The sequence below is a fragment of the Erinaceus europaeus genome, chromosome 17 (assembly GCF_950295315.1).
Source record: "Erinaceus europaeus chromosome 17, mEriEur2.1, whole genome shotgun sequence".
Taxonomy (NCBI): Eukaryota; Metazoa; Chordata; class Mammalia; order Eulipotyphla; family Erinaceidae; genus Erinaceus; species Erinaceus europaeus.
The window spans coordinates 66432660-66448213 of record NC_080178.1 but is presented as its reverse complement, the minus strand read 5'-3'; the positions used below and the strand labels follow the sequence as shown (position 1 = coordinate 66448213).

The 15554-nt window shown below is 41.4% G+C and overlaps 2 protein-coding genes across 2 annotated transcripts; both read left to right on the top strand.

The window, feature by feature from the left end:
- The first annotated feature begins 6304 nt into the window (after positions 1-6304).
- Positions 6305-7635, top strand: LOC132533893 (hemoglobin subunit epsilon). The gene is made up of 3 exons (XM_060176936.1): positions 6305-6489; positions 6620-6842; positions 7354-7635. The coding sequence occupies exons 1-3, from the start codon at positions 6398-6400 to the stop codon at positions 7480-7482; spliced, it is 444 nt and encodes a 147-aa protein (XP_060032919.1). The 5' UTR covers positions 6305-6397; the 3' UTR covers positions 7483-7635.
- Positions 7636-13188: 5553 nt separating this feature from the next.
- LOC103122807 (hemoglobin subunit epsilon) lies at positions 13189-14481 on the top strand. Its single transcript, XM_007533427.2, has 3 exons — positions 13189-13294; positions 13413-13635; positions 14235-14481. Exons 1-3 carry the CDS (start codon positions 13203-13205, stop codon positions 14361-14363), a joined length of 444 nt encoding a protein of 147 aa, XP_007533489.1. The 5' UTR covers positions 13189-13202; the 3' UTR covers positions 14364-14481.
- Positions 14482-15554: the final 1073 nt, after the last annotated feature.

Genomic DNA, 15554 nt, shown 5'->3' with positions numbered 1-15554 from the left:
CCCATCTCTCAGTTTTCCATATAATAATTCAATGCCCCTCTAGGTCCTCCTCCACCATCACGAGGAGCCTATCTCTTCATAATTTTTTACTTGAGCTTGATAATTAACATGGGGTGGACAAGAAATACTGTCTGGGAAGATGGTGTCAGAGTTGAGAGTAGAATTAGGAAGCAGGATTAAGGTAAGGAGTTGGTCGCAAACCTGAAAAAGATACAAACATGTAATTAACTGTTTCTAACAATGATCTAACCTGGGCCTCATTAGCAATTCATTTTAACACAAGATCCTGTACAGTCTCTGAGTTCCTGTCAGACTGAGTTCACATCCATAATCACAGCTGGGAAATTCTAGGCTCATTTCAGAACCTGTGTTCTTCGAGTGGCAGAGTAGGATGACCCAGCCTCCCTTTGGAGTAGGGCTGTTCTGACCATTCCTAGTTCATAGTGAGGCCACAGTCCTGAAGAAATATAAAAGGAAGGATTATTATGTTGATGTTCCCAATGGTGTGACCCGTAACCTCATCCATATTTTTCCAATTTTAAAATTAGAGATGAACTGATTTCCGATGAACAATAACTTTTGAAATAAGTTTTTTTCTCAGGTATAGAAAACAAGTCATGAGGTCAAAGATCTATTTTGAGTACCAATAATGAGGAACCTACAGTTCATTTAATTGCTATTATCATTATTTTCATTATTTTATTGCCACCATGGTTATTGCTGGGGTTCAGTGCCAGCACTCCAGGTTTGTTGCTCTCTGAAGCATTTATTTTATTTTATTCATTATTGGATAGAGACAGAGAGAAATGGAGGGGGCAGAGAGGTAAACAGACAGAGAGAGACACCTGCAACCCTGCTTCACCACTCATGAAGCTTCCCCCTGCAGGTAGTGACCAGGGACTGGCTTGAACCCAGGCCCGTGTATACTGTGCTTAACCAATCACTGCCTGGCCCCTTCTGCAGCATTCCTCCCCCTTTTCTCTTTCTATTTTATTACAGAGAGAAATTAAGAGGGAAAGGGAGTAGAGAGGAAGAGAGAAAGATAGACATCTGTAGACCTGCTTCACTACTCATGAACTGTCCTTCCTGCAGGTGGGGAACAGGGGGTTCAAACCCAGGTCCTTAAGCATGGTAATGGGTTTGTGATCAAATCAAATGTACCACTGTCCAACCTCCTATGCTAATCAATAATACAAATTTCCCCTTTTTAATTTTTTTATTCATGATTTAATAATGACTGACAAGATGGTAAGAGGGGTGCAATTCCATATAATACCCCCATTAGAGTTTCATAACCCATCTCTTCCACTAGAAGGTTTCCTATTCTTTTTTTAACAAATGTTTTTTTTTAATATTTATTTTATTTATTCCCTTTTGTTGACCTTGTTGTTTTATTGTTGTAGTTATTATTGTTGTCGTCATTGTTGGATAGGACAGAGAGAAACGGAGAGAGGAAGGGAAGACAGAGAGGAGGAGAGAAAGACAGACACCTGCAGACCTGCTTCACCGCCTGTGAAGCGACTCCCCTGCAGGTGGGGAGCCGGGGTTCGAACCGGGATCCTTATGCCGGTCCTTGTGATTTGTGCCACCTGCTCTTAACCCGCTGTGCTACAGCCCAACTCCCAAAGGTTTCCTATTCTTAACACAAGTAGAACCTGAACTGGAATTGGTGTATTGCACCATAGTAAAAGACTCTGGGGTGGGTAAGTGGGGGGAAAATACAGGTCCAAAAAAGGATGACAGAGGACCTAGTGGGGGTTGTATTGTTATGTGGAAAACTGAGAAATGTTATGCATATACAAACTATTGTATTTACTGTCAAATGTAAAACATTAATTCCCCAATAAAGAAATGTAAATAAATAAATAAATAAATAAATAAATAAATAAATAAATAAAAGAAGGTTTCCTATTCTTTATCCCCCTGAGAATATGGACCAATTTTTTTTTGTCATTTACTAAATATTTATTAAATGTCTTTGTTTGTAGACAAACTCACACAGGGGTTTTCAAATCACAGAAGAAATGAGCACACATGTTGTGGCTAAGTCCCATTATTGTCTGTCTTGGAGAAGGTTACTTTGTGCATGGGTCATGATATTTGTAGTGTCAAGATAAATCTTCAGAGGTAGAAGAACTTTGGTGCTGTGAAACTTGTAATTTTTCAAAAGACAAAGTCTAGGAAAATCTGATGATGTTCTAGTCATATATTTTATGTTCTTAACAAGCACGTGACATCCATGTTTGCTGCTAATAGGACATTTGTTGACTCAGTCAGGTAAGCCTTTCAATTTAATCAGGAAAATGGTCTGGGTTTTCCAAACAGCAGCATAGTTTACATTAAGGTTTAGAGTTAACTAATTGTGTCTAGTATTAACATTCTAGGGAGTGAGCAAAACTTCCCTCTAAGGGCATGTCCTCTGTGGAAAATTTTATTTGTGGAAAAAATTTATTATGGAACAAAGAGTAAAAAATACTTTCAGAAATGTAGCTGCTGAGTACCAAAGACAGGGCAGATATCTTCTGCCAGTGGAAGAAGAGACAGACTAGCAGCGTAAAGGGGATGGGCCAGAGAATGAATTTATTCCTGTTGGATTAAAAAAAAAAGTGGAGAATAACAGACTTGATGAAGAGTCTTCTTAAATTCAAGTTGGAATAGAAGGAGTGCCACCCCAGCATGCTTCACTTCAGACTGTGTCCACAGACGTCAGGTGTGGAATCACAACCCTTCAGCTTCATTACTCGGGTGAGACCTTTCCTTTCATAGTATACTCTAATTCCATCCCAGGTGGTTCACTTCCTAACAAAGTCCCAAAACCTAGATATAGACTAGGTCCCCTGAGATAGAGCATATGTTCACATGTATCCATAAACTAGGGAAAAATATATACCTGAAAGCAGAAGTACACAATAGTCTGCAGTGAGTACCCCCCAACACTTCATCTGCACTATTCCAGCCTTCAGGTCCATAATGGTTCAACAATTTGTTTGGCTTTGTATGTTAACTCTCTTTTCAGCCACCAGGTTCCAGATGCTAGCATGATGCCAACCAGACTTCCCTAGACAGACAACCCCACCAATGTGTCCTGGAGCTCCACTTCCTTAGAGTCCCACCCTACTAGGGAAAGAGAGAGACAGACTGGGAGTATGGATGGACCAGTCTATGAACATGTTCAGCAGGGAAGAAATTACAGAAGCCAGACCTTCCACCTTTTGCAGCCCACAATGACCTTGGGTCCATACTGCCAGAGGGAGAGACTAGGAAAGCTATTAGGGAAGGGATGGGATATAGAGATCTGGTGGTGAGAATTGTGTAGAGTTGTACCCCTCCTATCCTACGGTTTTGTTAATGTCTCCTTTTTTAAATAAATAAAAAAATTAAAATTAGAAACAAAAACAAATACAAAAAATTCAAGTTGGAGAGATAGTAGGGTAGTCAGGGCTTTGTGATAGATAGAACTCTAGTTTTGTAGTTTATGATTCATAAACTACAGAACCAAACAGAACTCTGCTGTCTCTTTGCAGTGGCACAAGCACTCTCTCTTACTTTGGAACTCAGGAACTCAGGAATTCTGTCACTCTGGAACTCTGGCGGGTTTCCTAGGGGCGGGGCCAAGTGGGCCCGCGAAATTAACTGGACTGATCCAATTCTCTTGGCGGGGGAGGGCTAGAACAAACCAATGTAAAGCATATGACAAGAGTTAACATATAAAGCCATACAAATTGTTGATTAATCATGAACCTAAAGGCTGGAATATTGAAGGTGAAGATTTGGGGTCTCTGGTATGGAAATAGCTAGTAGGTCTATTTTAGTTATATTCCAAAGGGCCTTTGACTTTATTAGTTTTTGCCTGAGCCTGACATCTGATATGTGGGTGGACCCAAATTATTGTCTGGAGAGATGACGTTATGGCTGGGAAAAGGGCAAGAAAGCTGGATCAGGGAAGAGAGTAGCTCCCAAATATGGGGAAAGTGTATAAATATTGTTGACTGTAAACCCCATCGATTTGATCTGGGGCCCATATTCAGCATAGGAGCCTATGTAACCTCTACATCCCTGTAGGTTTGAACTTGCATTCTGTGGTCATCAGTAGGAACATTCCGAATTGCACCAATTTCCGGATCCAACTTCTTCAGGTGGTAGATAGATTATGTTATCCAACCCCCCTTCAGAGGATGGAACATTTTCTACCATTGTTGATTCACGTTGAGGGCTAGGTCCTATGGAGGCCCACAGAGGGGTCTATTGTGTTGTTCCTGATGGAGATTACAAGTGATAATGGAGAGAGGGATCTATTCTAGGTCTAGGCTCATCATGTTTGTGTGGGAATCCAGAACACCCCAACTAGGACCTCAGCTGATGGGGTGGCCTGATAATGACTAAAGAGTCTTCATTAAAGTATGCCAGTCTCTTGCCTTTATTCAGCTTTTGCAGTCCTTACTTTGATAAGATTAGCTTTGGAGTGACTGAGAGAAGTGTAATAGTAAATAGGTGAGGAGGGTATCTAGGTCTAAGTAGAACTCTAGGAAAACTTTACTTTGGAAACATTGTTTTTCCATAGGGGAAAAGTGTATCTTCAAGAGTAACTAGAAATGGATGGCCTTGTGTCTTTAGAAGAAGCATATCAAGCCATTTCCCCCTTTTGTTTCTAGGGAATCCATTTGTTTGTGAAAGCAAATTATAAAGCAATGGAAACTGTTTGCCTCATGTGCATAAACAAAACGTTACATCAAATTTGATGCTATCATTTCCTATTCATCTTGAGTGATTTTATCCTGGGGCAATTGTTTGATCAGTTTGACCAAAAGGAAATTTTCTCCTTTCAGCCATCTCTGAAAATGGAGATCAGCTGTGTCCACATGACTTACCTGTTTTTTTTTTTTTTTTTGAATTGGGGGAATTAATGGTTTACAGTCAACAATAAAATACACTGACAAAAACCAAAATAGAGTAGTTTGTACATATATAACATTTCTCAGTTTTCCACATAACAATTCCACCCCATCTAGGTCCTCTGACAACTTGTTTGAGGACCTGAACCACACCCCCCACTCACCCTCAGAATCCAAATTCTGCTTTGTGTTTTCTTATTTTTCAACTTCTTCTTTTTAAATTTATTATTGGTAATTCAATAATGATCAACAATATTGTGGGATAATAAGGGCATGATTCATAGAATTCCCACCACTTGCATGCCATATCCCATCTCCTCCACTGGAAGGTTTCCTATTCTTTATCCCTCTGGGAATATGGACCCAGGATCATTATGGGGTGCAGAAGGTGGAAGGTCTGGCTTTTGTAATTGCTTCTTTTCCACCATGTCTTAACTTATCAGCAGAAATTAATGTAACAACAGCAGATTGTGACTAGATAATTTGTATGACAGACTCAGTCTCACAATGAGTTCTTAGAGAACCCCACCCCCCCAAAAAAAAAAGCAGGTGGGACAGAAACACAAGGTTATTAGAGGAATCTGAAATTTCAGGCTTCAGGCGCCTGTGACGTCAGATGGAATTAGGCATAGTGCAATGCCTAGCATGGCTGCTATATAGACTCACTTATTTCTCAGCTTGATTAAAAGTGTCTGAGGGATATAATTTCAGAATTCTTAGCTGAACCACAGATTTAAGGGAACATAAGTTGGACAGAAGATCAAGAACAGAGCTCAAGTACTCAACTCAGTACTAAATTTCTCTGTACTCAGAGAGTTATGTCTTGATTCCGAGGGTTATGCCTGTCAGTGCTGTGTGAGCATACATTATAGTCTTGGGGACTGGTCTTGGTTCTATAACTGAAAACATGTTATTCTGTTCAGCTTCTTGAAGTGACCATGTAGGTGCTGTGTCTACATTAGAAAAACCAAGATCCAGAAGTTCAGCATTGTTCACTATACATAAATGATGAAGAACTGGATGAGATTCTGTGTCAACTATTGTATTTCTTACTGTGAACTTATTCTTGACCCTGTCATTCAACCTAGTCTAAATTAAGCTTATTTTTAATAGTATATTACCCCTATCTTATGCAGAAAGGCGTTCCTAGGGTTCTCTTGGAAAAAGACACCAAGACAGTTGTATGTCAAGATGTGGGAGACACAGTAATTAAAAGGGAGAGTGAGTGGATAGATGTAAAAGCCTGTAGGAGGACCCTACAATGAGAGACCATCTAAGGAACCATCTTATCACATTCAGTGTACATTCTGCTTTGCTGCCCATCTGCTGACCAGGCTCCACCCCTGAGGGACAGAGCTCAGCCTTGACCAATGACTTCACAGTACTAAGAGGCACAGGGGGCCAGAAGTCCAGCGCTACAGAATAAAAGACCACAGCCTCCAGCCTCCCCACACACCTGCTTCTGCCACCTCTGTGAACACTCACAAACATCCAGAACAGTCACCATGGTGCATCTGACTGCTGAAGAGAAGGCTGCTATCACTGGCCTGTGGGCCAAAGTGAATGTGGAAGAGACTGGCGGAGAGGCCCTGGGAAGGTAGGAGGGAGTTGGGGGTCAGTGCCTGGAGGGGGAGGACAGTGGATGTGCATCTGGAAGACTGACTGGGACAGTCGTGAAGAAGGGCTTGAGCACCTGCCTTTCCACTTACTCTGTTTCCATCTCACAGGCTCCTGGTGGTCTACCCCTGGACCCAGAGGTTTTTTGACACTTTTGGCAACCTGTCATCTCCGTCTGCCATCATGGGCAACCCCAAGGTGAAGGCTCATGGCAAGAAGGTGTTGACCTCCTTTGAAGACGCTATTAAGAACATGGACAACCTCAAGGACACTTTTGCTAAGCTGAGTGAGCTGCACTGTGACAAGCTGCATGTGGATCCTGAGAACTTCAGGGTGAGTTTGGGACCTGAACCCTTTACTGTAGTCATTTCTCTTGTTCCTTTGGGGTAGGAGTGAAGGCTGAGTCTTTGGAAAGACTCACAGGATTTCTGAAAATCAGTGGACACATTCAATATTATTAAGATGCTGATCCATTAGACGTAACAGACAATACCTTGATTCATGGTTACTGACAGCCAAGTGCTATTAGCATCCCGATTTTACTTAAAACTTTTCTAGAACTTTTGTTCTGGGAATTTCTAGACATCTTTTCTAGAACAAAAAGAGGAAGAAGGGAGGCCAACAAATGGTCAAGTGGGAGTGAGGATGGAATTCGTGGAAGGGTGATAAAAATTTAATTAGGTTAGCGTGAGCTTATCTGAGTGATTGATAACTACAGTTATCGCTGCAGTTTTATGTTGCAGAGTCTCTAGGGAGTATGGGTACTAAGTCAGTTATTTTCTGAAATTCTAGTAGGAAACTCTACTAACTGTGCCTATTTCTCTTTGTGCCTTTCACCCAACAGCTCCTGGGCAATGTGATGGTGATTGTGCTGGCTTCTCACTTCGGCAAGGACTTCACCCCTCAGGTGCAGGCTGCTTGGCAGAAGCTGGTGTCTGGCGTGGCCACTGCTCTCTCCCACAAGTACCACTGAGTCAGTCTTCTTTCCAGTTCCTCCAATGCCCTTGTTTCCCCAGTGCTTTCTTGATGTGTGTGGGGACTGGAATTGGCCTTGACAATACCACAGTTTCTGTTCAATAAAGTACATTCTTATTCATTAACCAGAAATTCTTGTTTCATCTCCATTTTTTTTTTTTTTTTTTGCTCTTGGGTGCAATGAGAGAATGTCTGTTGATGGTTGTATGTGAGACCCAGGAAGAAATAAAAATGTCTTTGAGAAAAGTGTATTGGGACTTACCAAAAGCAGATATACAAGGGGGCAGGCAGTACACAGCTGGTTAAGCATTGGCGTCACAGTGCACAAGAACATGGGTTCAAGCCCCTGTTTCACACCTGCAGGGACAAATCTTCACAAGTGGTGAAGCAGGGCTGCAGATGTCTCTCTGTCTCTTTCCTTCTCTATCTCCCTCTCCCCTCTCAATTTCTTTCTGTCTCTATTCAATAAATAAATAAATAAATATGTTTTTTTTAAAGGTTTGAACTACATGCTTTGACTTTTAAAAAAAAGAAGATACATGTTGAAGGATTATAATTTTGAGGAAGGGGAATTAAAAGGGAAGATGCTCCAGAATGAGGGATATTTTGATTGGGCAGAGATTAATTGTGCAGTGTAGCAAACAGCTGACTGGGGAGATATATTTAAGGCAAATAAGTATGAAGTTGGGTGCATTAATAGAATAAAATTTTGGCACAAACTAACTTAGTGTGTCCTCAGGTTAGGATGAGCAAAATAAGTTCATTTGGATAGTATACTTCTTTACCAATGTATTTGACCCAGGTTCAAACCCAGCTCGTAGCTCACCAAAGGATACTTTGCTGTTATGATCTCACTCATGCTTTCTCTCTGTCTCAATAAATAAATTAATTAGGAACTGATTTCCAGGCCAATTAATGATGTCTTCTTAGAATCATCCAGACTAGGGAGTCAGGCGGTAGCACAGCTGGTTAAGGGCACGCGATACAAAGTGCAAGGACAGGTGGAAGGATCCCAGTTTGAGCCTCTGGCTCCCCACCTGTGTGTGTGTGTGTGTGGGGGGGTCTTTTCACAAGCGGTGAAGCAGGTCTGCAGGTGTCGGTCTTTTTTCCCCTTCTCTGTCTTCCCCTCCTCTCTCAATTTCTCTCTGTCCTATCTAACAATGATGACACCAATAACAACAATAACTACAACAACAATAACAAGGGCACAAAAGGGAAAATAAATAAACAAATATAAAAAAAAAAGAATCATCCCGACTGAACACTTCCAGTTATATACCTCACCAATCACGTTTATCCCCCATGTCAAGAAGATATCCTATTCTCCCCTTAAGATCTTTGAGAAAGAGGCATGTTTAAAAATCTTTTGCTCCTCACATCAGGAACAACATCATAAACCCTCTTGTGGGCCTCTGCAAGGGAGGCTGGGTCAACATACTCTACCACTCAGGCAAGTCTGGTCCTGAAATGAGTGCATCCTAGAGTGTTCCTAGCCATGACTGACAGGGATGCAGAGGTTACACAGTTTCCTGTGCTAAATATGAATAGACATGGGCCCTAGGACAGATGTAGGGGTTTACAGTTAGTGCTATCTATTTACTTTTCCCATATCGGGGAGCTTCTATTTCTTCTGGTCCAGCTTTCTAGTCCTATTCTCAACTCTGAATCCATCTTCTCAGACAATATTCTTAGCCCACCTGCATGGTAACTGTTGAGCTCAGATACAACTTAGTAAAGTCACGGGCCCACTGAAATATAACCAAAATAGACTCCCTAGCTTCTTCCAATATGAAGACCCCATATTTCATCTGCTTTAATCTTATGTTTAGGTTCCTAATTATTAAACACTTTGTTCTGCTTTATATCTTAATGATTTTCAGCCACCAAGTTGCAGGTACTACCATGACACCAAGCTGACTTCCCTGGGCAGATGACCTTACCACTGTGTCCTGGAACCTCACCTTTCCAGAGCCCTACCCAACTCGGGAAAGATAGAAAACAGGCTGGGGGTATGGAACAAATTGCCAACTTCCATGTCCAGCGGAGAAGAAATTCCAGAAGCCAGACCTCCCACCTTCTGCTCTCCATAAAGATTTTTGGTCCATATTCCCAGAGGGATAAAGAATAGGCAACCTTCCAATGGAGGGGAGGGGATATGGAACTCTGGTGATGGGAATTTTATGGAATTGTACCCCTTTTATCCCATAATCTTGTCAGTCATTATTAAATCAATAATCTGATTACTGTAAAAAATGGTGACTAATCCCTAGCACTGCAAAAATGGTATCATCTGTTTTCCATCTACACCATGCCTCGGCCTCGTGTGAGCTTAATGTGCAGCTTGGTGCTACGAGAATCCGGCATGAAGCCCAGCCAGTCTATCTTGGCGTTACTCTCGATCGCACTCTGTCATTTCATGAACATCTCATAAAAACTGCAGCAAAGGTGCAAGACTGGCCAGCTCCTCATGGGGCGCGAGCGCTTCCACACTACGATCATCATCTCTGGCATTATGCTATTCCACTGCAGAATACTGTGCCCCAGGATGGTTCCATAGCCCCCATGTCCACTTGGTCGATTCCAAATTATATTCCTCCATGAGGATAATTTCTGGAACCATCCGTTCCACCCCGGTTCCATGGCTGCCAGTTCTTAGCAACATTGCCCCGCCAGATATTCGTAGATATTCGTCGGGATGCGGCATCATCTAAGTTCATTTCCCACATCTACGCTTGACCGGACCTGCCAATATACGTGGATATCTTCGCCCACCCTGTCCAACACTTGACGTCTCGTCACCCAATCTGGTCCCCTACGCCTACACTGAACTTCTCTGTTCCAGACTCTTGGAAACAGAGTTGGCAGTCAGCCGAGGTAAAGAACAAACACCTCATCACAGACCCCTGCAAGCGTCAACCCGGCTTTGACCTAGCACGTTATGATTGGGCCCTCCTCAATCGCTATCGAACAGGCCATGGCCGGTGCGCCATGTTCCATCGCTGGGGAGCCAGAGACGACCCGAACTGCCCCTGCGGCTCCAGACAGACTATGACCCACATAGTCAATGACTGCCACCTCTCCAGATTCAAAGGAGGTCTCGAAACTTTACATCAGGCTCAACCTGATGCTGTTGACTGGCTACAGAAGAAGGGCAAACGCTAGAAGAAGAAATCAATAATTAAAAAAAAGAGCCTGATAATTAAAAAAAAGTTTCTTGCTCTTAAGAGGCCTAGTTAGGCAATATTTGAGCTTTACTATCTTGTAAGTATAGAGTCACTGTCTTCACATTGAAGCTTTATATAAAAATTTCCTTAACCACTATGGAGAATGATGTGGACCATCCTTAAACAAACAGAAATGGAAATGCCCTATGACTCAGCAATCTCACTACTAGACATGTACCCAGAACATATAATAACACGGATTCAAAGGGATGTAAGCACCTCCATGTTTATAGTGACTTTGAAAACAACCATAAAGCACTTTGACAGATGACTGGATAAAAAGGTTATGGGACATAAACTCAACAGAGTATAATACAGCAACAGAAAAGGGAGGGTATTATGTCCTTTGGGAAAAAATAGATGGAATTGGAGAAGATGATGCTTAGTGAATCAAGTAAGGAGTTAAAGGACAACTACAGAATAGTTTCCCTCATATGAGGAATATAAACAACTGAATGTACAAATGTAAAAAAGAAAATGTCAGCTTATTTTCAAGACTGTAGGGGAACTAGAGTGATTATTTATGGGGTGGGGATGGGGACACAGACCTTTGGTGTTGGGAGTGGTGAAATAAATAAATAAATAAATAACCCGGAAAATAAATAAAAATATCCTTAGAAACCAAGACTACACGTCTATTCATTCAAATTAGTCACATTCACCTAAGGACAATTTTCAGCCAGCTGTTTATTATCAATTTGTTGATATTCTACCACAGAGATTGTATATCTTCTTTTGCTCCAGAAGGTCTTTGTTTCCCCTGCCCCCCACCAGTTATCTCTGGGACTCAGAGCCTACTCAAGAACTCTGCCACTCCCACTCCTGGCAGACATTTTTTTTTCCTCTTCTTCTTCTTCCCCCCTCCCTCTTTGTGCAATAGAGACAGAAAGAAATAGAACGCTAGAGAGAAAAGAAGGGAAGAAGTGAGACTCTTACATAACTTCACCACTCTCAAAACATTCCTCTTGCTGGCAGGGATCCACAAGGACTTGAACCTGGTTCCTCACATAATAATGTGAAAATCTTAATGGGAAAAATGCTTTGTTTAGTCACAACACAGGAACATTCACCCACTTAGTCTAATATTTTATTCTAGAATGCTTCTTCATCTTGTCCTAACCACGTGAATAAGACTCAACATAACAATCGTGGATTGCATGTAACATTTTACAAGATATGTTCTATTTCATGATGAATCCTTAGGGTAGTCAAGACAAAGAAGGACATTAAAACACAAGGACATTGACCATTTGAAGTTTCTAGCAGCTAACATCAAACAGACTACCATTCCTAACTTGATTGCTGTATCAAGCTATTTATTTCTCAGTCTGATCACTAATGCTAGAGGAAGAGAACTTTAGGTTCTCACAGATATAAAGAAGTGTAAGTAGGACAGAAAATCAAGACTAGAGCCCAGGGGAATCTGCCCAAGTTTCAAGTTCTCATGTAGCCACTGAGAAATGGACAGAAATAGAATCCTTAAAGCACAATTTTTTTTTACTCTTTTGGTCCTTTCGTTCTTTGCTTTTGTATTGCCACCAGAGTAATCACTGGGGCTTGGAGCTTACAAATGAATCCACTGTTTTCACAGCCAACTTCTTCCTTTTTTTTTTGATAGAGACAAAGAGAATTTCAGAAGGAAAGAGGGAGGCAGAGAGGGATAAAGAGAAATACTTGGTTTAAAAATTATTTATTTCGGATAAGGGGAGAGAGAGAGAGAGAGAGCGAGAGAGAGAGAGAGCACTGTGGTACTGTAGAGGTTTGAACTTGCATCTGTGAGCATGGTAACATGTGTCTCACTTGGGTGCACCACTACCAGACCCTACTCTGCTGATCCATTCTAAGAAACTAACCTTTATTATCTCTGGATGGAGGTCTTGGTCCTAGAGTAGATCACCTGCTCTTCTGTCCACCTTCTGAAAGTAACTCTTTTATGTGATTTATGTCTCAAAAAAAAAATGATCAAAGCCTCAGTGTAGTCCACTCCATAAGACAGCTAGAAGTGGTTGAGATTCAGTGTCAACTGTTGTATTTTCTTTCTTTGATTTTTATTTTTGACACTGTCACCAATTTTAATTTAAGTTTAACTTATTCTTTTTGTGTCTTTTCTTTTTCTATTTTAGGTATAGTTTCTCTCTTTGATGCTCATTAGCAATAAGAGCATAAGCTAGTTTCCCTGGAGCAAAACATGGGAGCAAGCAATGGTGTAAAGGGGAAAAGAGGGAAAAATTGTGAAAGCCAGGAAGAGGCAACAAGGTTGGAAGGGTACGAAAGGTATCTACCATCTTTATCACACAATCAGTACTAACCCTTTGCAGACTGGACTCCACCCTTGAGGGACAGAGCTCAGCCTTGACCAATGACTTCACAGTACTAAGAGGCACAGGGGGCCAGAAGTCCAGCGCTACAGAATAAAAGACCACAGCCTCCAGCCTCCCCACACACCTGCTTCTGCTACCTCTGTGAATACTCACAAACATCCAGAACACTCACCATGGTGCATCTGACTACTGAAGAGAAGGCTGCTATCACTGGCCTGTGGGCCAAAGTGAATGTGGAAGAGACTGGCGGAGAGGCCCTGGGAAGGTAGGAGGGAGTTGGGGGTCAGTGCCTGGAGGGGGAGGACAGTGGAAGACTGACTGGGACAGTCGTGAAGAAGGGCTTGAGCACCTGCCTTTCCACTTACTCTGTTTCCATCTCACAGGCTCCTGGTGGTCTACCCCTGGACCCAGAGGTTTTTTGACACTTTTGGCAACCTGTCATCTCCATCTGCCATCATGGGCAACCCCAAGGTGAAGGCTCATGGCAAGAAGGTGTTGACCTCCTTTGAAGACGCTATTAAGAACATGGACAACCTCAAGGACACTTTTGCTAAGCTGAGTGAGCTGCACTGTGACAAGCTGCACGTGGATCCTGAGAACTTCAGGGTAAGTTTGGGAACTGAACCTTATTTTTGATTCTTATTTTTTGATAGTTATTTGGGATAATAAAGAAAGTTGAGACTTTGGTTAGAAAAACGCACAAAATCTCAGCAATCTATAGGCATACTTAGGGCTTAGTGACCATAGTTCCAAGAACATAACCAAAATAATTTGAGGGTTCTTTTGACAAGACTATAATAGCATCTTGAATCTGCTTACAGGCTGTCAGAAATATTTGAAAACTAGATGTTTCCATCCTAGTGAATAATATCTATGAATGGGAGCGTTGTGACAGAATGGGAATATGGTGACAGAAATGTCTAACTGGTAATTGAGAGAGGGAGTGGAAGAGGCAAATACAATAGGTAAAATGGTAGAGAAAGTGGGGATGCTGGGAGGTAAAATGTTACACCGGGAGCTTATAAAAAACCAAATTAAATTTTGGTTAGCAACTTACCTGTGGTTTGGTAGCTTCATCTACTGCTGCGGTTTAACAGTTTAGAGTTGATAGACAGTATAGGCATTAAGCCATCTTAATGTCTGCAGTTCTTTACAGAAACTTCTGCTCACAGTGCCTATTTCTCTTTGTGCCTTTCACCCAACAGCTCCTGGGCAATGTGATGGTGATTGTGCTGGCTTCTCACTTCGGCAAGGACTTCACCCCTCAGGTGCAGGCTGCTTGGCAGAAGCTGGTGTCTGGCGTGGCCACTGCTCTCTCCCACAAGTACCACTGAGTCAGTCTTCTTTCCAGTTCCTCCAATGCCCTTGTTTCCCTAGTGCTTTCTTGATGTGTGTGGGGACTGGAATTGGCCTTGACAATACCACAGTTTCTGTTCAATAAAGTACATTCTTCTCAGCCTAAAAGAAGTGTTGTTTCATTATCTCCATATTTTTCTCTTGAGTTACAATAGAAAAGGTTTGTTATTAGGGGAAGATGCCTAAGAGACTCAGGACTCCAACCCCATCAGCACATGGAGAGAAAAGAGGAGGAAAAGGAGGGACTTCGCTAGTAGTGGTGGGTTTAGGTGTGACTTGGAAGGAAAAGGGGGGTAGAACCATAGGAAGAATGAATATATGTTTATATATATATTTGTAGATACAGATATATGATTATAGATAGATAGTCATAAGAAGTAATAGTCCATATCTGTGACCTTGGGGAGCTTCTGTAGTTTCCAATAGAGGGAATGGAGACATGGAACTCTGGTGGTGGGAATAGTATGGGTTATTATCTCATGGCTTTGTAAATTAGTATTAAATCACTAATAAATAAAAAAGAAAAGGTTTGTTGATAATATGTTTGCAGGCATATAGAAAGAAATGAGGACACTAGAGAAGATTCCAGAGATTCAGCAAAGGGAGAGATAGATTATGGGAAGGTTCTAGGCTGTTTGGAGATGGTTAGATAGTAAGAAAAAAGTCTTGCAGAGGGAACTGTTAGTTACTAAGTTAGTTTATTATTATTATTAGTGATGCATCAAAAACAAACAAAAACAACAAAAATTTGACTGGAAAGCAAAGGGGAAGAGGTGGTAAAAAGAGACCAAAGGGGAAAAAAAAAGTATAGGCTTGGGTTACAGGCCATGACTCAGTTAAAGGGAAAAAAAAAATCTCTTTTGTGTGGACCCCAGCCAGGTATATGTTAGGGTTAATTTTTAAAATATATTTTGAATCAAACTTGTAGTGCACTTTGTGAATTGAAATGGAGTCAGGGGGTGAGTTGAGGATGACTGAGCATTTTCCAGAAAAAAATTCTACATGGACTAAAGTTAGCCTTTTATTTTCTTTTAATATTTATATATTTATTTTATTTATTCCCTTTTGTTGCCTTTGTTGTTTTATTGTTGTAGTTATTATTATTGTTGTCATCATTGTTAGATAGGACAGAGAGAAATGGAGAGAGGAGGGGAAAACAGAGATGGGGA

What these genes read in the sequence shown, in the direction of transcription:
- LOC132533893 (XM_060176936.1), top strand. Translation starts at nt 6,398, where the DNA reads ATGGTGCATCTGACTGCTGAAGAGAAGGCTGCTATCACTGGCCTGTGG. An exon ending in GGCGGAGAGGCCCTGGGAAG is followed by an intron (nt 6,490 to 6,619) that starts GTAGGAGGGAGT and finishes TCCATCTCACAG; the next exon opens with GCTCCTGGTGGTCTACCCCT. An exon ending in TGGATCCTGAGAACTTCAGG is followed by an intron (nt 6,843 to 7,353) that starts GTGAGTTTGGGA and finishes TTCACCCAACAG; the next exon opens with CTCCTGGGCAATGTGATGGT.
- LOC103122807 (XM_007533427.2), top strand. Translation starts at nt 13,203, where the DNA reads ATGGTGCATCTGACTACTGAAGAGAAGGCTGCTATCACTGGCCTGTGG. An exon ending in GGCGGAGAGGCCCTGGGAAG is followed by an intron (nt 13,295 to 13,412) that starts GTAGGAGGGAGT and finishes TCCATCTCACAG; the next exon opens with GCTCCTGGTGGTCTACCCCT. An exon ending in TGGATCCTGAGAACTTCAGG is followed by an intron (nt 13,636 to 14,234) that starts GTAAGTTTGGGA and finishes TTCACCCAACAG; the next exon opens with CTCCTGGGCAATGTGATGGT.